Source organism: Portunus trituberculatus, chromosome 40, assembly GCF_017591435.1.
Source record: "Portunus trituberculatus isolate SZX2019 chromosome 40, ASM1759143v1, whole genome shotgun sequence".
Taxonomy (NCBI): domain Eukaryota; kingdom Metazoa; phylum Arthropoda; class Malacostraca; order Decapoda; family Portunidae; genus Portunus; species Portunus trituberculatus.
The window spans coordinates 8,244,894-8,269,591 of NC_059294.1; the positions used below are offsets into that span (position 1 = coordinate 8,244,894).

The window sequence follows — 24,698 nt, forward strand, 5'->3', positions numbered from 1 at the left end:
ATCTACTTACATATTAGTTCATTTAGATATTTATCCTAACCATTCCTATTGTGTTTAGACCTACAAATGTAAAAATCATATCACTGTAAAGAAAAAAAAAGTTGTTTATCTTGAATATTTATACTTACCCCTCATTAATCTACCAAACACATAAATTTAACGATTCATATATGCGAATTTCACTTCGCATAAATACTTTCGATTAAGTTAGACATCCATTAAAACCTTGAAATCAACTTAGTGACAAAATACAGGCGTGGATTTCGTGCGGGTCGTGGTGGATCATCTGGGAGCAGCAGCAGCAGCAGCAGGGAAAGTGAAGTGACTGTCTGTTGTTGGGGCTGAAAGTGTAAGTCTCGCTGCGTCATTACTCGTGGGTGTACAGTGTCGCTGCCTCCACCACAACTCCCTGCCACCTTCCCTCAGCCAAGAGTGGGGCGTGTGTGGGCCAGTTGAAAAAGAACACCGAAATAGAGGAATGATAGTGTGAATATGTAGATCTGGTGGTGTTCAGTGTCATTTTTGTAACTTGGAATTTCTCTCGTTGTGGGATTTTCTCCTTTCTCCAATTCCCCCCGTGGCAGTTTTCACTCTCACCGTGCTATCGCTTTCGGATTCGCTGGACGTGTCTGCCTGCTGGAGGAGACAGGAATGCGACGAGGAGTGAGGAATACTGTGTTTTTTATTGTGTTGGGGAGCAGTCAAATATCTTTGTCTCGAGTGGAGGGGTGAAAGGAGTGTTATTGTGGTGGAAGGGCGCAGGGAGAGAGGGCTGGAGTATTGGAGTGAGGTGTAGTGTGTGTGAGGAGGGAGTGAGAGGAGTATTGGTTTGTGTTAGGGAGCTGTGAGTAGAGAATATTATTTTGATGGGGTGAGAGAGAAAGTGTGGGTGTATGCTTGTTTCATTGGTCTGTGTGTGTGTGTGAGATTATTATTATTATTATTTTTATTTTGTGTGTGTGTGTGTGTGTGTATGGACCTATGTGTTTATTTCCTTGGTCTATGTATGTGAGATTAAATTTTGTGTTGTGGTAGGAAAAGAAGAGGAATTTTGTATTGAGAAATAGATGAGGAATGTTTTTGTCTTACTGGTGGTGACTGGAGGAGATGTGATGAAAATTATAGTTACAAGGACACTTTTGGTAGAACAATTTATATGACGAGACCACTGCACTCCTAGAAGATAATTTACCATAAACATTCTACACGTTGAAAGTCACAAATTGCACTGGTGGGAGTGCGATATATTTGCACTTCATGACATAAGACTCTTTCTTTAATTTCTCCTTGTACACCACTATCACCACCACCACCTTTCACATGTTAACCAGCCATCCACCAGGCCTCCTCATACTCATATAACCCCTGCATTTCCACCAGCTCCGTCATAGACCACTCTTAGGTATGTTGTTACCCAGAAATAATTATCCTGCCAAGTATAAGTAAAAAGATGGATAAAATTTTCAAAATAAAGGAGCTAAGTGTCATTTGTTAGTCTCCTTTCTCTCTCTGTCTCTCTCTCTGTCTCTCTCTCTATCTCTCTCTCTCTCTCTCTCTCTCTCTCTCTCTCTCTCTCTCTCTCTCTCTCTCTCTCTCTCTCTCTCTCTCTCTCTCTCTCTCTCTCTCTCTCTCTCTGTGGTTTCCTTTTTTTATCTATTGAAGGAAAAGTTAACAAAATTGATATCTGATTAATTTTCTTTGTGTTCTCTTTGTTTTGTCTTGAATTTTCCCTTTGTCAGATTCAATAGAGGAACTGAGAGTATCGTGAATTAGGATGTGGATTGTTATTAAGAGAGAATCAAGTGTATGTAGTCTCTGGTTGAAATGATGCTTAGGCTGATGTTCTGTTCTCAGCAACTGTTCTTTGGGGCTGAAGCAGATCAGAAACTAACCTGAAAATAACACAAACAGCAGAAAGTTATGCTGTGTCATATGGGGAATTTTATGAGATGGATTTGTGTAACAGGCTTGTGCATTGTTATAGAGCCATCAGTATGAAGGTCATGTAGCTGCTGGCTGGCTCATGACAAAGGCTTCCAGGTGGGTTGCCTAGAACTTGGTTAGATAAGAGAGTGTTGTGCAGCATTTGAAATATTTGAGGAAGGTCATATCTAATCTCTTTGCTGCACACATATGTTTTCAAAAAGTTGATTATTTGCACTGATTTCATACTGTTGTAATTGGCCATGAGTCATGTGTAATTTGAGCTTATATGTTGACTTTATGATGTAGTGATAGTCATGTCTTTAGTCTCAATTATAAGTGTTTATGTTGTTGCATCTGTTTTTGCAACTCTTACAGTTTTATAATGATATAGGTTTCTTCACTTCTTGGTGGAGTTAGTGGGTAACTTGCAAAAACATATACCACATAGTTTCATTATGGCTTCCCAGTTAAGAGTGAGTGCATAGAAAACACTGGCTTTGTGACACAAGCAACCAGTGCCTACCAATGCTGTCCTGTGCTGGTTTCTGGCACACAAAGGACTCGGGTAACCTGCTCTAACTAATGTGAGGAGGGATGCTGTCACAGATTTATTTGTGATTTACCTGCTGTACTGAAAAAATGTTATGCTCACTGTCTGATAATGAGCTAATATTGCTCATGCAAGCCTTTTAAGGAGAAAATGAGCAATGCATGAAGTAAAAAAAAAAAAAAAAAATATATATATATACATGGAAAATATCACCATCTTTTTATTGAGCCAAAAAGAGACCAGAAGATTTTTTAGTACACATGGATGAGCCAAGATACTCTTAACTATTATTCTCAAGAAAATTGACCATTGCCTGGTAAAACTTGGTGTACCTGGCATTGACAGCTTGTTCTACCAGAAAAGGACTAGCCACCACTCAGCTGAGCATAATGGATTGTTATTTATTGCAGGCTGAGGATGACATGATGGATCCCACAGTGGCAGAATTGGTGGAGCGGTGGGATACCCTCCACAAGGAGGGCCGTTTCTCTGCCCTCAACGTCAGAGATTACTGGCGGATTAAAGTTCCTGAAATTTACTCACCTCTAGTAAGTGATAAGTTTGGCATGGCTTATGCTATCAATCTGCCGTTTACAAAAGACGTATATTTATGTGCAAAACTATTTCTTATTTCTATGTATTGTAATGTATGCCCTGTTGGAAAAATTTTATCCATATCTTTAATATGTGATAGTAACTATTCCATTTACATTAGCTTGTTGATAAAATATGGTAACTTGTGATCTTATTTTCAGCCGAACTGTAATTGTTTGAGAATATTATTTGATGAGGAGCAGGCCCAAAAGATGCTATTTGACCCACTGGAGAGGTTCATGTGTGCAGGCGATCCAACTCAGGTGTATCAGGTGTGTGACCACTTTTGCTTCTCATCTATTTGCTTTTTGTCTGCTTTTAATAGGCAACTCTCGCTGATAAAGTCATTCTTTATTATGATGGACTGAAATCTAAATGAAATACAATGAAGTGAGAAATTATTTTGAAGTTTTCATTTATATAAATGATGAGATATTCATTGGTGGATTTGTTCTTCCTCAGATGGTGAAACAATTAGATAACCCTCCTTCCCTGTGTGGCCGAGTGTTTAAGAATGGGGATCCCACGTATGGGTGTCGGGACTGTGGCATGGACCCCACCTGTGTCCTGTGTGCTGACTGCTTCAAGAACTCAGCCCACAGCAAACACAGGTACAGAAAGACATACCAATTCCCATCCCCATAACCACACCAGAGGAGGGTGGGGGGTACGAGGTTATTACTTGTGGGATTTTATTTATTTAATTATTTATTCATCATATTTCTGTGTAAATCAGTTTTGGTAGAGGTAGTGTAGAATGAAACCGAAAGTGTGAGGTGTTGTCTGAAGGAGAGACACTATAATGTCATTTTGAGAAAGGTTCATCTTGTTGGGCAAGGCTTGTGTAACATGACTTCAAAGGAAAGAAACTAATTAGGCTTGACTTTTTTTTCCTTTTTAATGTGTATGTACAGACTACTCTGTATGTTTTGTTATTTATCTATTTTTTATTCATGTATTTATTTATTTATTTTATATTTTTTTCCTTTTATGTAAAATTGAAAAAATGACCAAGGACACAAAAATGGCCTCCTTAGTTGCCTGTCCTCATGCTTTTTTTACCCTTATTATTATTATTATTATTATTATTATTTTTTTTTTTTTTTTTCCCTAAAGCCACATGTCAATTCTAAGGATGTTGATAAGTAGATTTCAAAAGCCAGAAGTCATGATGTGTCAATTAAGCCACAATTCCTCTCTCTCTCTCTCTCTCTCTCTCTCTCTCTCTCTCTCTCTCTCTCTCTCTCTCTCTCTCTCTCTCTCTCTCTCTCAAAAGAGAAAATATGAAAATAAGAAGATAAAAAAATCATATCTACACTACTTTAGTAGCTCTTATCTTTCCCTCATTATCTAGTAACTAATCCATAAACCCAAGAGAATGTTGATCCCTCGCCACTATCCTTCCTGTGCTGTAAACTATGCATGGTGTGTGTGTGTGTGTGTGTGAATGTGGCGTTTGTCAAGGAAATTTTTAGTTTAATGTATTTTTGATGGCATGTATGACCCATGATATTCTTTCACACAACAGATACAAGATCAGTACCTCTTCTGGGGGTGGCTACTGTGACTGTGGTGACCGGGAAGCATGGAAAACCGATGTCTTCTGTGATATTCATGTTAAGGGGCAAATGGTGCAGCAATCCAAAAACCCCCTAGAAAAGATTCCCCCCGATATGGTAAGACATTATGCCAGTACTCTACTACTTGATATGTTGAAATGCTTGATGATTATTACTTCATTTGCACTATAATCACATCTCTCTCTCTCTCTCTCTCTCCAGGTGGAGCGGATTCATCTCATATTTGATTGCATCCTTGCCTACGCTAAGGAGCTGCTCACTTATGAGGAAGGCTTTTCTATTCCCAAAGATTTGGAAATCCGTGAATCAGATCGAGAGCCCACCAATCTTTCTAGTCTTTATGATATTAAAGACACCTACGTTACCATGCTGTATAATGATGAGACACACACTTATGACCAGGTAAGGGCTTTTTTTTCCTCATTCTAGGTCAATTCTTTTGTTCCCCTGCAGATTATTTCAGTGCCAAACATTGGATAGAGAGTTAATTCTGTGAGGTAGTGCTTGATATCATGACTGTTGTAGATCAAAAGTGAATCCTGTGTAATTGTTTATCCTAATGATTTTATAGATATTAAAAATTGTGAGATAGTCCAAGTGAAATTATGTAATTTGGTATTTCCTTTTGTCTGACTCCTTGATTTTCATAAGCATGAATTTGTGCCTTTCATATATAGCATCTCCCCTTCCTCATAATTCTTCTTGAGATATGCATATGTTAGTTGTTGATCTAGATATGTCTTGCTTTCACAGGTGATCAATACCCTGGAGAAAGCAATAAGTTGCAGCCAGAAAGATGCGGTAGCCTTTGCCACGAGTATAGATAGGGAGGGACGCTGCATCGTTAAGTGCTCAAATTTCCAGCATTGTTCTCAAACCAAGAGTACAATGGAGAAACAGACTTCCAGAGGGGGAGTAAGGCCCCTCAAAGTTCAAGTGAGTGTTTTCTTTCAGCTATTTATATCTGCTAAATATATATAAATAGAAGAGAAATCAAGCTCAAGATTTAGGTATATTCTATTCTATTGCCACATGTGTAAGAATGTTTATCAGTATTGTTGTAAATTCCATTAAGACATATTATGTAGTAGAAATCTGATAATTTTGTCCATATTTTGAAAAGTATTAGTTGTATTTACTGTTGCGAGAGTGTATAATGATTATTAATTCATTTGTAGGTGATGGAAACGTACATCATAGCCCACCAAATCTTTGCTTCAAGATTATTAGTTTGGCTGCATACTATTCTGGAGTCTGCACAGACTTTCAGACTAATCTTCAGTGACATCATCAATAAGGTATGTTTTTTATGTAGGAAAGAGGGCCAGCCAAAAAAAAATTTAAAAAGGCCCACTTGAGTGCTAGTTCTCTACAAGAGAAAAGCGTCAGCCAAAATTAGGGAGCAAATGCTTCGGTACCTCCCTCCTAAAAGAAGACAAGTCGTAGGAAGTCAGAAATACAGAAGCAGGAAGGTATGAATGATTGAGAGTACTGAGTTGGACAGAATAGGGATGAGAGGAAGAAGAAAGCCTTGTGCAGTGAGGCTGCAGGAGGAAGGGAGGCATGCAGTTAGCAAGGTCAGTAGAACAGTTAGCATGAAAATAAAGATAAAAGATAGAAAGAGATGCAACATTTCAGCAATGAGAAAGAGGCTGAAGATAGTCAGTCAGAGGAGGGGAGTTGATGAGACGAAAAGCTTTTTTGATTCCACCCTATCTAGTAAAACTGTGTGACTAGAACCCCCCAAACATGCGAAGAGTACTCCATACAAGGGCAGATAAGGCTCTTGTGCAGAGTTAGCAATTGGGGGGTGAAAAAAACTGGCGGACACATCTCAGAACGTCTAACTTCATAGAAGCTGTTTTAGCAAGAGATGAGATGTAAAGTTTCCTGTTAAGATTATGAGTAAAGGACAGACTGAGGATATTCATTGTGGAAGAGGGAGACATTTTAGTGTCATTGAAGAAGAGGGGATAGTTGTATGTGAGATGTGTATAATGAAAGATATAAGGAAAGCCACGTCTTGAGTGAATAAATCATGTGAAGGGAGTAATGAACTAATGACTAAGAGCAAATTGTGCATGATAGAGCTGAATGAGAGTGACTAAACGTAAACCCATGGAATCCCTTGCAAAGCTAACTAACTGCATCTATGTATTGCAGGATGGAGGGACTATTGTTGAGAGCATCATCTGGACAGACACCAAAATGTGGAAGACAGCCAGAGTGCAATGGCATCGTCTCTTTATTTCTGGAATGCTCATGGATCAAGAGAGCAAGAAGATGTTTGCCAGGGTAGGATACTTTGCAAATGAAATTCAAATTGTTATCAAGATGAAAGTAGCCAAAAAAAATTGCTGGATAGGAAAAAAACTATGAAAATTGAAGATAATGGAGTGCCATCTTTGTTTTTCAGACCTTCACCAAACACTACAGCAAGATGATGAAGGATTTCATTCTTGATGACCATGACCATTCAGTATCAGTGGCATCTCTTGGTGTGCAGCTGTTTACCATGCCTACCATTGCTCACATGCTGGTAGCTGAAGAAGATGTGCTGGCACGTCTCCTCAACACATTCCTGTCTGAATGTGACAAAAAACTTAAGGACAGTAAGTGCAGTGCTTTATATCTTAGTATTAATTTTCTTTATCTGCTTTGAAGGAAGTTTTATTTCATTCGTATAATTCTCACTTAGTACAGAACATGTACTTCCACAAACACCCATTCTTATGAAAATTCACTTTCATCCATAGCTACCAGTCTTATCAAAATCTCTCACCAATACACCATGCTGCACTGGCATCACCAACAGGACCACTCTCTTCTGTTCTTACCGATCTTATCTACTTCACATGTCAACATTTCTGTAAGAAAAAGTATATAGAGCTAGGAACCTCAGTCTCATCCTACTTAAAAAAAAAATTACCATTCAGCACATCTTTTCATGTTTCAGATAAACTTGCCCTAGAACATCGCAGCTCCAACACTTCCTCCTTCCGGCGCATCCAGTACATCCTGTATGATCTTAAGTATTTGCTGGGTGTGAAGCCGGAAGTCTGGACTGATGATCTACGGAAAGGGTTTCTTCATGGATACAGTCTCCTGTTACGTCTCTTGAGCATGATGCAAGTGAGTTGAGTTGGGGACATCATTGCTCTCCAGTACAGTTCTTGGTTTCCTGATAATCATTTTCATAATTCATACATGGGTACTAAGTTGTTTGTTTCTCTTCGTATCATTTTAATTACATTTCCACTTTTAAAACAACAGAGCATGGATCCAATGGTGCGGCAGGTGGGGACTCACATGGAGTATGAGCCTGAGTGGGAATCTGCCTTCAATCTCCATATTAAGTTGGCATCAGTCATCCCGCTTGTCACTGAGTGGGCAGCTTCGGATCGCATTGTACTCCTCAAGGCTTATCGGTAATTGCTTCTTGTTTCTTGTTTTTGTTTTTATTATTATTTATTTTTGTTTACCTTACATGTTAATTTTTGTATTTTATTTGTTTTATTTCTTCATATATTTTATTTATACATTTATCTTTTGTATTTATTTATTAGTTCCTTTTGATTTTTTTACCTCTAATTATTATATATTCATAATTTTTTTTTTTTATTGTGGCTGTGTGATGTCCTTAATGAGATCTTATCAAAGAAAAAATGTAATCACCTTTATATTCTTGATAATGTAATTTAATTGTATTTCGTGATATGATTCAGTTAATTAGTTGTTAAGGACAAAAATTTCTGAATATTTTTATATTGATCATTAATTTATGATATTATTTCACTCTAATTGCAGGTATGTTTTACTTGTAGTATTGTGCAAATTACTAAGGAATTGCCTGTTTCAGGATGTTGATGAAGTCACTTGGGGAGCTGGGGAATGAGGCCAGCCGGAGGAGGTATGTCCGAGAGCTTTTAGACTACTCTGTGTCCTGCATTGAGTATGATGTGTCCTCGGCCCCTGTTTCCATCCACCTGCCGCTATCCCGTTTGGTAGCAGCTCTCACGCTTCACCTGGACAAGTATGACCTCAACTACAATTCTCCAGAGTTCCTGGTTAAGGGAAAGCCATCACCAGAGGAGTTAATGGAACCTGTGCTGAGGACTCAAGTCATGATAGCACAGGTGGGACTCTTAATGTGTGGAATAGCAATGTTCTGTTGTGTGGATACAATGATGGATCTAGTCATGCCAAGCAATACATTTACTTGGTTACCCAGTGTATGTACATAATGGTTTTTATGTTAAAGAGAAAATAGCTGTACTATATGTGGTTTGTTTTGCAAATGGTGAAGTACACACTATAATGGTATGGAAACTACCATGATCTTAAGAGGAGGCGATGGCAAAAAAATACGACTTTTTGACCCAAACCTCAAAATTGAGTAATTAACCCCCTCCCCAAGAATTTTTTAGTTAAAAACAATTCTTTTTCAGACTAATTTTTTTTATTTTGGTTATATATAGTATTTTTCATGCTGATTATGAAAACAGCTGGTAATTACTGTTTTTCCCCATTTTTTTGGTTAACTTTTTATTTTGAAAATACCTTTGTAGACATATACGAGTTAACTCATTGGGGCCGCTGCGGTACAGTGGAACCATGCGTGCTTTGGGATCCGAGGGGTCTCCAAGCGCACGGGTTCGAATCCTGTCCACGGTCTGAGTGTAGGTTGGGCTTCCTCACTCTGGGCAACGGTTTCCTAGTGGGTGGGCTTTAAGATAGGAGGTACTCCAAAAAGTATCCCCTTTAGCCCATAAATTCCCGTGAAAAGCCCACATGGTATAAATAAAAAAAAAAAAAAAACTCATCTTCCTATAAACTCCAAGCTCTCCCCTCACCTCCCTCCTCCTCCTCCTCCTCCTCCTCCTCCTCCTCCTCCTCCTCCTCCTCCTCCTCCTCCTCCTCCTCCTCCTCCTCCTCCTCCTCCTCCTCACTTGTCAAGAAATATTCATTGTCTGATGAACTGGCAGTCATCAGAAGTATTCAAGCTTCTGAGGGAAGGTTCATATTCACTTTCTTCTTCAGAACTAGACATTTGGGGTGTAAATTATTTGAAAAGTGTACAAAAAATGAGTGGTAATGTGGATGAAAACAACACCCATGCGACGACAGTGGTTTTCGGAGCAATTCTAGTAAGAGCGTCTTTGAAATCCCACCGCTCCACCCTATCGCCTCTGCCAGGCGTACGATTTGATGAGAATACTCGTTTCACATGTAGAGTGGCTTAGAAAGGCTCAGAATCGACGAGTAAATATGTCTATAGCTGGTTTTCGAAGGTCAAGTTTTAGACGAGTATACTCGTTGACGACTGAAAATGGAACATTTAGTGAAAACGAATATATATGTCTGTAGCTGGTTTTTGAAGGTCAAATTTTAGATGAGTATACTCGTCGATGACTGAAAACGGAACATTTAGTGAAAACGAGTATACTCGTTTCTGCCGAGGAAGGGGTTAACAAAAACGCGTAAATTAAACACACGTAAATCAAGAGTTACCTGTGCACTTATTTTCAAAGTGGTAGGTTGAAAAACATTAGAGAAATAGCAAAGAATGCTGATGCTATTTATTACCATTTTCAGCGTATGATATATTTTTTCTCTGAAACTAATTATCGTATTTCAATAATACTTGGGATTCTTGTAATTGAGGTACTATTTCATGAGAATATGAAAGAAAATACACCTTAATTAAAAACTGTTGCCTCCCCTTAACTAGTAATAAGGAATTGCTCTAGACAACTAGATTAGCTTTATATATAATGTGTTAGATGATTGACTGAGTGTTCGAGGAACATAAAAGCCTTCAGTTGTCTCCTTAGTGTTGTGATTTCTGTCTGTTTGTATACTTAATTGTGATTTCTCCTGAAGATATGCAACCAAGACAAACTAAGATACTTAATTTAGTTGTAGCCTAACCTAACCTAACAGCCTCTTTATCACATTAATGAAATCACTCATTGCTATCGCCACAGGTGCATGCAGGGATGTGGCGCCGCAATGGATTTTCACTCATCAACCAGATCTACTTCTACCACAACGTGCGGTGTCGACAGGAGATGCTGGACAGAGATGTGATGCTTCTACAGATTGCAGCAACACTCATCGATTCCAATGAGTTTCTTGTCCACATCTTGAACCGCTTCAATCTCATGAACTGGGCACGGGAAGACTATGAAGTTAATTACTACAAGGTATTTCTTTTGTATTTAATGAAAGTATGCTTTGGATGGTTTCATTCTCACCTTGAAATAATTTTCGCTAACAAAAGTGAATAAGAGTAGTTGTGAATGTGTGAGAAATGATGCATTACTATGACCTCCCTCTCTCTCCAGAGCAATGATGAGGACAATATGAGGCAGACAGTGGTGCTGGTTGAGGAGTATTTGCAGCTTGTGATGACTTTGGTAGCTGAGCGTTACACCCCAGGCATTGGACAAGTGGAAGAGGAGGATAGGATTAAGAAAGAGATTATTCAGCTCCTTTGTATTGAGCCCATGCCACACTCAGTGCTCAACAAGGCTCTACCTGAAGGGCCGAATCATGAGACAGGCATGGAAAAGGTATGTGATTATACTGACAATCTTACCTTAGACTATTCTCATGAAACCTTAAATGTTATCTGACTTCAATGTCAGAAATAAGTATAGTGGAATCCTGCCATTTGTGCACCTATTTTAAATAAAATTCAATAATATATGTAATATTCTTACTTGGATGATATTTCTTCAGGTTATTGATGAAGTTGCTGATTTCAAGAAATCATCTGGCAATGCTAAAGGGTTCTTTGAACTGAAACCAGAATACTATTCTCATTACAACCTCTTCTTCTACCACTACACACGGGAAGAACAAAGCAAATCTGAAGTAAGTTACCAAAGCTGTAGTCTGTACTAGAATATTAGCTAGCACGTATGTAAATCATCTTTCATAAAACAGGAAAGCCACAGAATATAGAGAATATACACACACACTATATCTATAATTGTTACCAGCACCAGTACTTCTTTCATGGAAAAAAAAAAAAAGAAAACTGGATTACAATTGGGATGTTATACCTTACAGGTTGGGCAGCGACTAAGAAAGAAAGGGGCTGGAGAAGAAGAGTGTTGCCCTCCACCTGTTCCTCCACCCTTCACTGTGCCCTTCACCATGATTGTCAATATCCTCCAGTGTGATGTCTTTCTTCACATCATCAAAACAGTTTTAAAAAGGTCAGTTTCATTATAACCATTTCTTATTGTGGGATGAAAGAATATACTAATTGCTGGTTATGTGCAAATTGCATAAGATAGTAAGATGGACACTAATAATCACTGGTGTCTCCAAATTTTTGCAACTATAGAATATTTATGAAAATAGCAAATTTTTTTAATTATAGCATTCAGAATGTGCATCCACAGGTGTGACCAGGGGATATCTTTATTTTCCTTTATAGTGACTCCTGATGGTTTCAGTGTCCTTCCACTGGGGTTTGATTCTGACCAGAGAGTATCACATTTTTCTTTATAATGAACAATTTGTTTCATATACTTATTGGAAATCATTCATTTTCCTCCAGGATGAGTGAACCCAAAACTCAGAGTGTCAGTGAATCTCAGCTGCAGAAGGTTCTACACCTCATAGGCTATGCCCTCCACGAGGAGGAACGTTATCACCACAATAGTGACCCATACTTCCACTTCACACGCCGGGCACAGAAAATCAACCTGCTCAGCCTCCTAGGCCGCTTGGTGGGCCACCGCCGAACAACAACCCACAAAGATCTTTTGACATGGACCATTAAGAAGTGAGTTTCTGAACTAGTGGGAGAAGTTTTACAATTTGCCTTAAATACTGTGCTGGTGTTTTCTCTAGAGAAATAGAAAACTGATGGACACCAGTTTTGTATGATGAGCCTGGCAACATTTTTACAAATTTGCCTTTTAATGTTTTGTGTTTGGCTAGTGATCAGTTTTGCTCATGATGCATTTTATCAGGTACCATGCTGTTCTCAACTTGTCAAGTGACTCTGCCAAACCAAGTCAGGCATCTGAAGCTGTGCTGGCCTCTACTTCTTCTTCTGATACAGCATCAGCCTCAGCAGAAAAGAAGAAAAGAGCTGACATTGCTGCCCAGAGAAAAGCCCGAATCATGGCAAAGATGGCCTCCATGCAACAAAATTTCATAAAGACAAATGAAACTTTCTTCAAGGTAAGGAATATATTGTTTATTTCTGATGCCTTATTTTTCTACAAACTTCCTCAAAGGTAGTCTCAAGTAATACTTCTGTATGCCTTTCATTATATGAAGTTACTTGCTTCATTGAACATTTTAAAATTAATCCATGAACCTGATGTGTGAATGCTGGGAAATCTCTTCAGAGCAAGCCATAACTCATGAGTCCTGAAAATGAAGCATTGATGGGTTTGCTGGAGAGTTATTTCCCTCAAAACATAGCTTCCATATATTTTTTGGGGGGTTTTATCTGAAGAAGCACCAAATAATACTATTACAATCACCGTGTGAGAGGTTCCATATGGAGAGAGAGTCAATGGATTTATTTATTTTCTCTTTATTATTATTATTTTTGATTGATTGATTGATTGATTTATTATTATTATTTATATATATATATATATATATATATATATATATATATATATATATATATATATATATATATTTTTTTTTTTTTTTTTTTTTTTTTTGCATTAAAAATATAATTGATTATTAAGTCAAACTATTGTTTAGGAAACCCCATCAACTGACCAACCTGCAGACATCCCTGAACCAATGGTAATGGAACTTAGTGAGCAGCTTCCTGAAGATATGATAGCAATTGGGCCTCGGCAGACGCTGGTGCCATCTCAGGAAGTAACGTAAGTATTCAAGAATTGTGTCCTTATCCTCTGCTTCACTGGCTGTATTCATCATATACAGGGTGTTGCATGAGTTAGGTATATATATATGGTTTTGCTTTCCCTGGGTGGGCCTCTGCCACCACCCGTCCCTCCTCCCTGGCTCGCTATGTACTTAAGTGGTGCCACACGCCAATGAATGATAATTATTGTGTGCATTGCATGTAGTGAAAGCCTTGTAGGAAATAGTTACCAAAATGACAAATTATTTTTTGTAGCAGTGAAAAAAATGTAAAGGTAACACCAATTCATTAGTTAAAAATGCATGTCAACTCATCCATTTCATGATGATGATGAGTTCACAACATCCTCTCATCCACTATTTTAGGTTTCATTGGGAGTGATTTTAATTTCAGCAGGTGTCTATTGCCTTCTACAGTATAAAGGTTTGACTACTTAGACATTAATTCTCTGAAACATTAAGTACCATATTACTGATGTTTATTTATATGAACAGGTACACTTGTATCTTGTGCCACCAAGAAGATCGCTTGTGCCACAGCGAGGGCATTCGAGGCCGCCCTATGGTCTTGGGGGCACTCATCCAGCGGTCCACAGTACTATCTCGCAATCGTTCCCGTCACCTTGATCAGCCAGAGACTCATGACACCCTCATACTACCAGGAGACCTGCATTGGGGGGCTCACACCTCATCATGTGGTCATGCTATGCATGCCAATTGCTGGCAGAAATATTTTGATGATGTTGTAACCAAAGAAAGGCGAAGACCATACCGGTGAGTACAGCCCCTTCATTTTGTTGTAGACTGTTACTCAGAATAATTTAATGTATTTTATTTTTATCATTTTTTTGTGGTGTGACTTTAATGATACTCTTCTAATGTCATGTTGGGCACCAACAGTTGTTAGTGTTTTGCCATCGAGAGAGAGAGAGAGAAAGAGGGGATATTGCAATAATAATGTTGCTATTTCTATTTCTTCAGATATCGGCAGAACATGAGTTTTGATATCGAGAAGTCAGAGTTCCTATGCCCTCTTTGTGAAGCATTGTGCAACACTGCCTTGCCCCTCCTGCCGGGAGTCACGTGGTCCTCCTTTGGCCTCCAGGATCAGCCTCCTCCTCCTACCCTCTCCCTGCCTGACTGGCTCAGAGGTCTTCACATTATCCTTAAGTATAAGGTATAAAGACAAGAGTGATTGCAAACAGATTAGAATCCTTTTAATATGTAGTTGTTGTTTTTCTTTTCTAATGAGGAATGAAATTGCCTGCCAGATTTTAAGTAGTGCATATTGAATAGTGGCAGCTCACTGATGAAATGGATTTATCTAATGCCTCATAGTTACATATCTATTGCTGATATAAGAATGCACTTTTACTTATGGCAAATTTAACCAGTTTGATTAGCCATCTGAGGAAGTATCATTGTTTTAACAGTTTATATTTGTTGGTTGTATGTTTTCTTTTTTTCAATTCAGTGATTGATGTGGAAATCATTTTAATGAATGTGTAATATGTCTGCATTCTTATAACATAGTATTATTGGTAGTTTACTTGTAAGTCATAACCAACTTGTGATCAACTCAAAAGTTGTAACTAACCCGCATATTTTTTTCCTTTCTCTAATTTAATAACATCTCGTTAAAAAAAGCCAGAGGCAAAGAAAGATGACTCCAGTATTTCCTTATGAATTATTGTTGAAACTGCCTCCATTTCTTATCTTCAAACATATGAAGGATAAAGTTTTATTGCCACTGAGCTTGTCACCTGTGTATGAATCCCTTGCCCAACATTAACAGTGTTGTGTGCACAGACTGTGATGGTGAATGGTGCTCGGCCCACTGAGGAGGGTGGCCACTCAGATGATACACAGATGGATACCAGTCCACAGCCAACAGGCATGGTGGCTGGCCATGGCACTGTAGGTGGGATGGCAGCAGCCACCTCTGTAGGTGCTGGGGGAAGTGCTGCCTCCATCCCAATGGGAGGGTTGCCTGGCAGGGGAAGAGGCTCCACAAATACTGGCATTACTACATTTATGAAGGCAGTGCCAGGGGATGGGGGGCAGAGGGTTAGGCCACCTCGCTGGTCCAGGATCGCTTTCTACAAAAAACATAAAAAGGTATTGAGTTAGCTATTTTGTTTAATTGTCTTTCTTTTCTCTTTTCTACAAGTGTGTGTACATGTATATACACATCCATGTGTACATATATGTGCTTGCACTATACCATGGTAAGCTATTTCCAGAATATGGTCAGCTTCCTGCTGAATACTGAATTTTAGAAAGTTGAGCTTCTCATATTCATAGATAAGATAACTTTAAAGACACTTACAGTGCAGTGAATATATTCCATGAAGATTTGTTGTATAGTAAAAATGATGTAGAAGGCTAGCAGTCCTGCCCTCCTTTGTGTTTGGATTCCTCTGAAGTGAGATGGCCAAGACAACTCAGTGAACCATTTCATCATATTGGACTCATCCCCATATCTTGACTTGTTGCTGATTCTTTACTCCAAAATCTAGCTTTGTAATTTGCTTTACCATAGGTTATGTAGGCAACCTGGCTACTAAAGGAGGGAAACCCATGAAGGATTGTTAGTTTGGATAGCAGATTTATTTGTGATAATTCACACTGGGATTATGTTAATTTCTAGTCTAAAGTACACTGAAAGCAAATTAATTTCTTAATAGAATGCAGATTAACCAGATTTCTTGATAAAATGTGTATTAAGGTTCTGGATAGATTGTGCTATACAATTAAATTTTATGGTTAAGGTGAATGTAAATTTTATCCAAATGTAGAAAAAAAATCAATTGAAATAACTAGAGCAATCCTACTCATTCTGCAGAGTGGAGAGGGAAAGGATGAAGAGGAAGACAGTGCAAGCAGTAATGATGGAGAGGGAATGTGGACTCCTCCATCCCTTCCAGAAGTAGCCAGTGAGCTGGCAGCAGCCACATCCTCAGACTCTGCTGAAGCATTCACAGCACTTTTCAATGGTCCTGCTGCCACCAGTGTCCCAGATTTCCCCACTCAGACTTTGGAAATGATGTCCAACTTTTCTCATTCTGTGTATATGGTAAGTGTGTACTTGATTTTCTCTCTCTCTCTCTCTCTCTCTCTCTCTCTCTCTCTCTCTCTCTCTCTCTCTCTCTCTCTCTCTCTCTCTCTCTCTCTCTCTCTCTCTCTCTCTCTCTCTCTCTCTCAAGTTATGAAATTAAAGGCTAAATGGAATTAAGGTCCTCTTTATGTAATAATACAAGCATTAATTTTAGAAGTGTCTTGTGCAGTTGACTGTGTCTTGGATAAACTTTAGATCTACTTTTGGTGAAAAGAGCCATATTACTGTCATACTATTCAGGATTACTTTTTTCATTATCATATGTAATTGTGTTAAAAATTCTTTCCAGCATGGGCTTCATGTGAACCCTAATCTCTTCAGTAGAAGAATTCCCTTAATGGTATGGAACAGTACAGCTTATACCATCCACACTTTGGAAGAGACTCAACGGAACAGTAACCGTGCACTACTCACCTCCCTCTCCTCCCGCCAGCGAGACTGTCTAGCTCCTCTTGTCAAATTTGCTGCCTATGCTCCTCTCTGTGTCAAAAGAAAGCAGGTTTGTGTTGAGGCTAATTAAAATCAGGAAAAATATAGTGTGGTAGACAAGCTTACACAAATATTTTTCCTCTTTAATACACTTCACAAATACTCTAATTGTTCATTTGGTCCATTATTTATTACAAAGGGCACTGGAGGCTACCAGACATTGGAGCAAATGCAGGTTGGTGTGGTGAATGGGTGTGTGGAGTGTGGTTTTGTTGTGGTGGGTGGCGAGCAGCATAGTGTACATTTAAATTGGGGGCAATTCATAAACAAATGTTACATAATGAATAAGCTAGTATCATTGAGACTGACTTGTAATAGGATGTTTTTTGTGTTTAGTATTGTTCCTTTTATTTCTGATGTAATAGGTTGATATTTTGGCTTCAGCTCCAGGAGTTTAGTATGTTAGTCTAGACTAGAGGCTGCACTAGTCTTGCAATATGTATACATATAACAGTTAGAGATCTAATTGATTAATCTGATTATACATTTTTTTCTTTCCACAGACCATTGAAGGTGTAGCAGTTCGTCTGTTGAGTCTCCTCTTAGAGGGAGGAGAGTCCACGCCGTGTGTGCTTGAGTGGGATGTGTTCAGCATCCTTGTCACACTCACACTGTCACTACCATCCATATTCCCTAGTATTCAGGGTGTAGCCACAGGATCACAGCAGGTAATATTTGTTATTCCTTTACAATTTGTGTACCTTAATACTACCAGTGTATTGACTTTGTTTTCATACAACTGTTTGATGACATTTAAAGAAAATACAGAAGAAAATTATTTTTAACATGATAATATTTGGATTTCATAAGATTCTTTTCCTTTTTGTACCAAACTGAAAATTTTTAGTTACTAAATGTATAACCTCATAAACAGGATCTCCACATCCTGCAAGTGTGCTTCCTGGCCCACATAGTGCAACTCCTCCTCACATGTGAGGAGCCAGAAGCTGATGTCGACATGGAAGTGGATGAAGGTTCTGATAAAAGCTCAGAAGCAGGAGATGGGCCTTGGCTGGTGTCCATGATGGCTCATTGCCGTTCGTTGGCCAACATTCCTCAGATCAAAGTTCAGCCCCAGCAGCTTCTGGATTACGTGAAAAGAAATTGGTTGGTAATCTTGTGTCCTCCCCTTCCTCTCTCTGCTCTCTCTCTCTCTCTCTCTCTCTCTCTCTCTCTCTCTCTCTCTCTCTCTCTCTCTCTCTCTCTCTCTCTCTCTCTCTCTCTCTCTCTCTCTCTCTCTATATATATATATATATATATATATATATATATATATATATATATATATATATATATATATATATATACACACACAGGCAACCCCCGTGTAACGAAGGTTCACACAATGAAATTTTGCTACAAGGAAAGTTTCCTTTTACTACCATCTGCTCGTTTAACGAACACCAAACTCCCTTTAACAAAATTTTATCCAGGTAATTTTTTCCAAGTTTGAAAGCCCCGCCATATCACGCAAGCTGACAGGCTTTTGAATACACCAGTGCCTCTTGTGGACAACATGTGCACCACTCACACCCCTACCTTTCCCCGCTCTCAGCTAAAAACAATAACGGTGTTCAGCACCAGCTCGTCTTCCCTCGCTCAACATGCCACCAAAACACCTTGCAACCAGCCCTGCAATATTGCCTAGCATTGCTAAGAAGACCAGGAAGTCTCTTACTCTCAAAGTGAAGCTGGAGAGGCAAGAAAACTAATAGCATTGCTTGCCACCATGGCTTGACTCCATCTACTGCCTCTACTATTTTCAAGTCAGCAGACTCTATTAACCCGTACAGCGTCAGAGACATATGAGATATGTCGGCTACTCTGAGCGAACCAGGTGTCAGAGACGTATGAGATACGTCGGCGAGCTTCTTCGTGTTTTCGGAGGTATTGCGTCCTCAAAACCTACCATTATACTGCCATCATGCACTGTAGACATTGCTCATGCTGCCTCCTCGTCCCTGCTAACATGAATGCTTCCTGTATTTATTTATTACAATTCTGACCTTTAGCTGTTTCTGCTGCCTTCAGCTCGGTGTAGCGGGAAACTGACGCCTCAACTCCGCTAATATGAACAAAGCGTAATTTCCATTACTTACTCTCACCATTTCAGTTGTTTTTGGTAACTTATATTGTGGTTGTGAAAACTTTGTATGACATAAATAAGAATTTTCCAATCGCTTTGTTATAAGGAAAAACAAGTACATATTACTCGGAAAATATTTGCACCGTCAAAGGCAACACTCCCTCGCGATATCTCGTGTCTATTTTTATCCACAAGCACTCCCAAACAGCAAAACATGACATGTTGTTTTTCTTTCAACTCAGGAGCGATATTATGCATGTGTCCAATTCGGGGATTGACTGGTGAGAAACGAGGAAGCGAATAAACTAGTCACATAAGGCTTTGCTAAGTTGCTAACCTAAGCGCAAAATATCTCACACCAATTAATACCACTTCCAGTCAGTTCTGGGATGAATGACTGTCATTTTCATTTGTTTCACATCATTTAAGACTGGTTTAGCAAAAAAAAAAAAATCCATGATGTGGCCAGCACTGGCGAAATTACAAAGTCTCAGATCTGCTGACGCTGTACGGGTTAAGAAGGCTGGTGAGACCATATCTTCCTTGCAAGCTAAAAGAACCACCTGAACTTGTGACTCTGCAATGGATAAAATGGAAAGCCTTGTGGAAATGTACATAAGTTTTGTATGCGGTACAATGATGCGCCCATTGTTTACATTCCACAAGTTGCCAGCTAGCGTATTTCCCACTCCACTCTCCCTCCCTTCATAAATTTAAGATCATCAACATTATAAAGTTACTTAATACATACATTAGTGTACATTATAATGACTTAGTCTTAAATCAAACTGCTTAAATGTTTAACTTTATAATTTTTACTTTCATTAAACCTTTCACTGTACTACGATGCACTCTCACTTTGTTTACTCTCAATGGAAGTTCAAGTCAGGGGTCAAACTTGTTATAATCAGTTCGCTTAATGAACATTTCTTTAGGAACGTAACCCGTTCGTTAAGTGTGGGTTGCCTGTGTGTGCATATATATATATATATATATATATATATATATATATATATATATATATATATATATATATATATATATATATGTGTATATATATATATATATATATATATATATATATATATATATATATATATATATATATATATATATATATATATATATATATATTTGGTAGTAGTTTTAACCAATTTCTTCATATAACCGAGCCTCACTACAGTAATGATAAAGTTTATAAGAGAATTATAATGAGATATTCATGTCCATATCTACATTAATGAAACTTACTTCTCTTAGCTTGTCCTACTTGCGATGCTGTGGGTTATTCTTCCATTTCTTGACGGAAGTACCAGTCCCTGAAGAGCTGCAGTCCAGTGTGTGGGTCCCTGAGTCAGAATTTTATTGCCTCCTCCGCTACTTAGGGCTTTCAGTAAACCAACTAAGACCCACTTTTAGTGATCCTTCTCTCTTGGAACTAGTCAATAGGTAAGTAAGCATGTGCACTCATTTACAAAATGATGTCTTACTCTATTACTTGAGCACTGGCATTTGATGAAATCTTGAGGTAAAGAAATAAGGGAAAGTTGCTCATAAAAAGAAAGTGAAGAAGTTGTTCATAAGATCTTTAAGCTTAGAAACTGAATGGAGTGTTTTGTTCAGTTTAGGATGTTTAGTTAATGGTAGCAGGTATAATTTACTTCAACTACAGTAATTAGCCTTTGGTACAAATTGTTAAACAGTTTAGCTGTACCTCATTTGTTATTCCTTGAATGATGCCATCATATATCTTATTGTCTTCATTTTCTGCTGTGTCAGGAAAGTATGTTTGTTATTGGTATTGATACTTCCACAGATGGTGTAGTCATGATCGTGTTGGGCCTTTGGCTTGTGCAGCTGATAGAAGAGATTGTGTCAGGCAATGGACACACATCAACCAATTGGTCAGTCTACCTCATGATTACTCTGAGCTGATAAACACAGTTTCCCAGTTCCCCTGCCCTGCATCTTCTGGTGATGATTCCCGCACACCAACCATGTGCCTAGTGTGCGGCAAGATGCTCTGCTCACAGGTATGAGACAACTAGCAGCTTATGGCTGAGGATTTCACTTATTCCTTAAGGAAATTACTTTTAATAGTTCTTATTTAACTTTTCATATGTATTTCTTTATTATTATTTTGATAGCTTTTTTATTTTTTTATTTTATTTATTTATTTATTTATTTATTTTATTTTATTTTTTTTATTTTTTTTTTTTTTTTTTTTTTTTTATCTCTAGGAACTCTAAATTCCTAAATAATTTTGCTGACATTTTGAATATTTCAAAGTTTACCATCACAAAGTTGTGGTAAGTTTTATGTGAGTTTTTTCCTGAATATCATTATTTTATCATCGTATGTTGCATCTGTCAGTGTTTGTGTGTTTAATTTTAGAACAAATTTCAGAGTTACTGCTGTCAGACTGAGTTCCCTGAGGGTTCCCGGCAGATGGTAGGAGCCTGCACCTACCATGCTCATTTCTGTGGAGCAGGGACTGGTATTTTCATTAGAGTTCGTGAGTGTAAGATCCTTCTGCTCTCTGGACAAATCAAAGGTAAGAGCTTTGTGGATATGAATATCTGTATTTGTTTATTTGATTTATTTATGTTTTCATTCAAACATTTCACAATGCTCTCCATCATAGCTGCTTATACTGAATTTTTAGCCATATTTTCATTGCTCTCATCCTCCCCTTTTGTTACACCATGTGTCCCTCACAAATCTTTCATATTTGCAGAAATGTTGCAGATAATAGTAGTATTAGAATAGACATGAATAATTGAGTTACTTATTTTAAAATTAATGATTTTAAAATCATATCTTCAGGTTGCTTTGTGAACCCACCATACTTGGATGGGTATGGTGAAACAGATCAAGGATTGAAGCGTGGTAATCCCCTTCACTTGGATGCCACCCAATACTCCAAGCTCCATGCCATGTGGCTCTCACACTCCATCCCTGACACAATTGCCCACACCATGGAGAGCAATTCAAGTGTTGTGGCAACCGACTGGCAACATCTCTAGGCATTTGTGTACAAAGGGAAGTGGAAGTAAAGTCTGAGACAGTGCAACAGATGTGCAGATTTGTTTGTAAAGCAGGTGAGCATGTTGAAGGAAATATATTATCCCAAATATCTTTGAAAATAAATTAGTAACCCTTTCCAGTGAATATTTTTGGAAAAGGTTTCTCAGACAAAATATACAACATGGCCATTATATAGTCCATATGATAAGTTTTTATGTTAGTTGTTCACTTAGTCTTGACGTATATGGCAGGTATCAGTTATTCATGTTCCTCTTGAGATTGATGAGATCATGTCAGTATACATGCCGGAACTTCTTATTATTTCCATTGTGTCAAGCTTTCTGCCTTTGCTGAATATATATACAGTGGAACCTCAGTTCTCAAACTTAATCCATTTCAAAACAAAATGTTTGGAAACAAAAAGCTTATTGACTTAGCACTAAGAATCTGATTACTGAGTCCGTTCCATTCATCAGCCACTCTATTGGAGAACCAGTTCCTTCTCATCTCTTTCTTAAACCTTTTTTTTCAAGATTGAATCCATTATTTCTAGTTCTATCTATGCTTCTGATCCTAAGAACTTTACTTATATTCCCTTTGTTTTAACCCCTATACCACTTAAAGACTTGTGTAATAGTGGTGGTGTTTTGGGTCAGAGCTATAGGTGGATTGGAATTATTACTGAAAGCCAAAAACTGTTTACATCGAGGCTCTTCAACAAGATCACACTTAACTCATTTCAGAGACTAAATTACTGCCTTACCTTCTGTGTTTCTCTCCAGATAGATGAAAGTGAAGGAGATATTTATAGAAACTATAAATTGGTAATGAACGGCAACTTTTACTTTGTATTTTTTGAGTACTTTGAAATTCAGTAACTTTGTTTGAGATCTAACCGAAACAATTATAGTTAAAAATTGTGTTTGAAAACTGATTTCTCATAAAGGGAGGTATTTGGTAACCGAGGTCCCATATATGTATGTATACAGCACGAGAACCTACCTAGTCATTTCAACTGAATTTTCATGTTATGAGGACTTGTGTCTGCATAAAAGTAAAAGTTTAGTATTTTGCTTAACTAGAACACAAAATAGTTCAAACAACAAACATCCGTGTCATGCCCTTGATGTGTTTTAAAGAGGAAGCTTTGATTTTATGTATTTCATATCTTGAAAGTTCTGTAGAATTATATTGCAAAGAAAACTATGAAACAAAGTGTAAGAGTAGTTTTTGTTTCATGTCATGATAGGTACAGTATTTTCTATAGTTTATAATTTCAAACATCAATCACTGAACACTGTTTTGATAGTTAAAAGCATATGTATACATAGCTTTATTAAACTTTCAAAAATACAAAAAGTATATGAAAATTTGGCAAGTTGTTGAATATAATAGGCAGATAGTTTAAGCAAATGAACATTTAAGAAATTTCCTCTTTTAACCTTGTACAATATCTTTTGTTATAGAAAATTAAAAACTAGATTAAGTTGCTATTGTGTTTTATAATTAATTAAGAAAATGTTTGAGAAGCATTGTGTACATTGTAACTATTTGACCATGCTGTATGGACATAATATGTCACTTGAGGAAACCAATCTCACGACTAAAGAAAACATTATTTATTTTACCATCTTCACAAAGTAGAATATTTCTCAGTGTGCTTTAAATATGCCTCTTTATAAAGGTATTTATGGATTTACAAATGAAGTGGATCTAAACATGGGTGATTATGAGAATTAGGTAGTGTAAACAAGATTATTTTATTTATTTTATATGTTGAAATGGGTATTACATTTTTATTTGTACACGTACTTAATAACGAGTCAATAAATCTTGCATCTATTCAGTAAAGGTTGTATATGTTAAAAATACTTAAAATGGTACACTATCCAAAGTAATACTAAACTTACAGACTGAAGATACTTTTTTTTTTTTTTTCTCAGGTGTAAAGGCAACAAGCATATAGCACTTAGTCACCCATTATAGCAGTTTTTAGTTTCTATAAAAAAAAAAAAAGATAATGGACAACTTGAATATTGCATATTCTTGAAAGTTGCTATAACATGATTTTACTTATGCTATCTTTAGTGTTTTTGTGGCATGACCTAGATGATTTATGCAGCAAGTGTGCATGCATGCATGCACACACACACACACACACACACACACACACACACACAAAAAAAAAAAAAAAAAAAATCATATGATTAAAATTCAGACTGGTAAGCTGAATAAGGCAATCAATCTTGCCAGATTTTTTCCTTAAGGTATAATGCAGTAATGGACTAAGCTGTATGAGAGTTTAGAATTTGTAAGGGGAAGATATTTGGTAGAATAAGCATCCATACAATTATGATAGCCTGGACAAAGCTTAATGGAAATACTGGTTTAGGGATGTCATCAATTGCATTACTAAGATATAAAACAAGTATAACACACACACACACACACACA

At 37.6% G+C, this 24,698-nt stretch overlaps 1 protein-coding gene across 6 annotated transcripts; it reads left to right on the forward strand.

Annotated features, from left to right (window-relative positions):
• The first annotated feature begins 276 nt into the window (after positions 1-276).
• LOC123515943 (E3 ubiquitin-protein ligase UBR2-like) lies at positions 277-24,095 on the forward strand. 6 transcript variants are annotated; one of them, XM_045274874.1, is made up of 31 exons: positions 277-349; positions 2,887-3,024; positions 3,232-3,342; positions 3,533-3,681; positions 4,599-4,746; positions 4,852-5,052; positions 5,404-5,586; positions 5,829-5,948; positions 6,814-6,945; positions 7,067-7,262; positions 7,607-7,782; positions 7,924-8,078; positions 8,510-8,786; positions 10,638-10,856; positions 10,998-11,225; positions 11,395-11,529; positions 11,728-11,876; positions 12,224-12,451; positions 12,642-12,855; positions 13,396-13,523; positions 14,020-14,298; positions 14,506-14,701; positions 15,334-15,642; positions 16,370-16,600; positions 16,932-17,141; positions 17,635-17,799; positions 18,006-18,238; positions 20,478-20,666; positions 21,034-21,250; positions 21,624-21,771; positions 22,044-24,095. In XM_045274874.1, exons 2-31 carry the CDS (start codon positions 2,899-2,901, stop codon positions 22,241-22,243), a joined length of 5,652 nt encoding a protein of 1,883 aa, XP_045130809.1. In that variant the 5' UTR covers positions 277-349; positions 2,887-2,898; the 3' UTR covers positions 22,244-24,095. The 6 variants fall into 6 exon arrangements, with proteins under 6 accessions (XP_045130809.1, XP_045130808.1, XP_045130813.1 ...); XM_045274873.1 differs by having other exon boundaries at positions 311-663; XM_045274876.1 differs by lacking the exon at positions 277-349 and adding an exon at positions 364-486.
• Positions 24,096-24,698: the final 603 nt, after the last annotated feature.

Excerpts from the sequence above, each read along its gene's own strand:
- LOC123515943 (XM_045274873.1), top strand. Across the intron at positions 10,857-10,997 it reads ATGAAGTTAATTACTACAAG|AGCAATGATGAGGACAATAT; the intron begins GTATTTCTTTTG and ends CTCTCTCTCCAG. Across the intron at positions 20,667-21,033 it reads CTCTTGGAACTAGTCAATAG|ATGGTGTAGTCATGATCGTG; the intron begins GTAAGTAAGCAT and ends ATACTTCCACAG.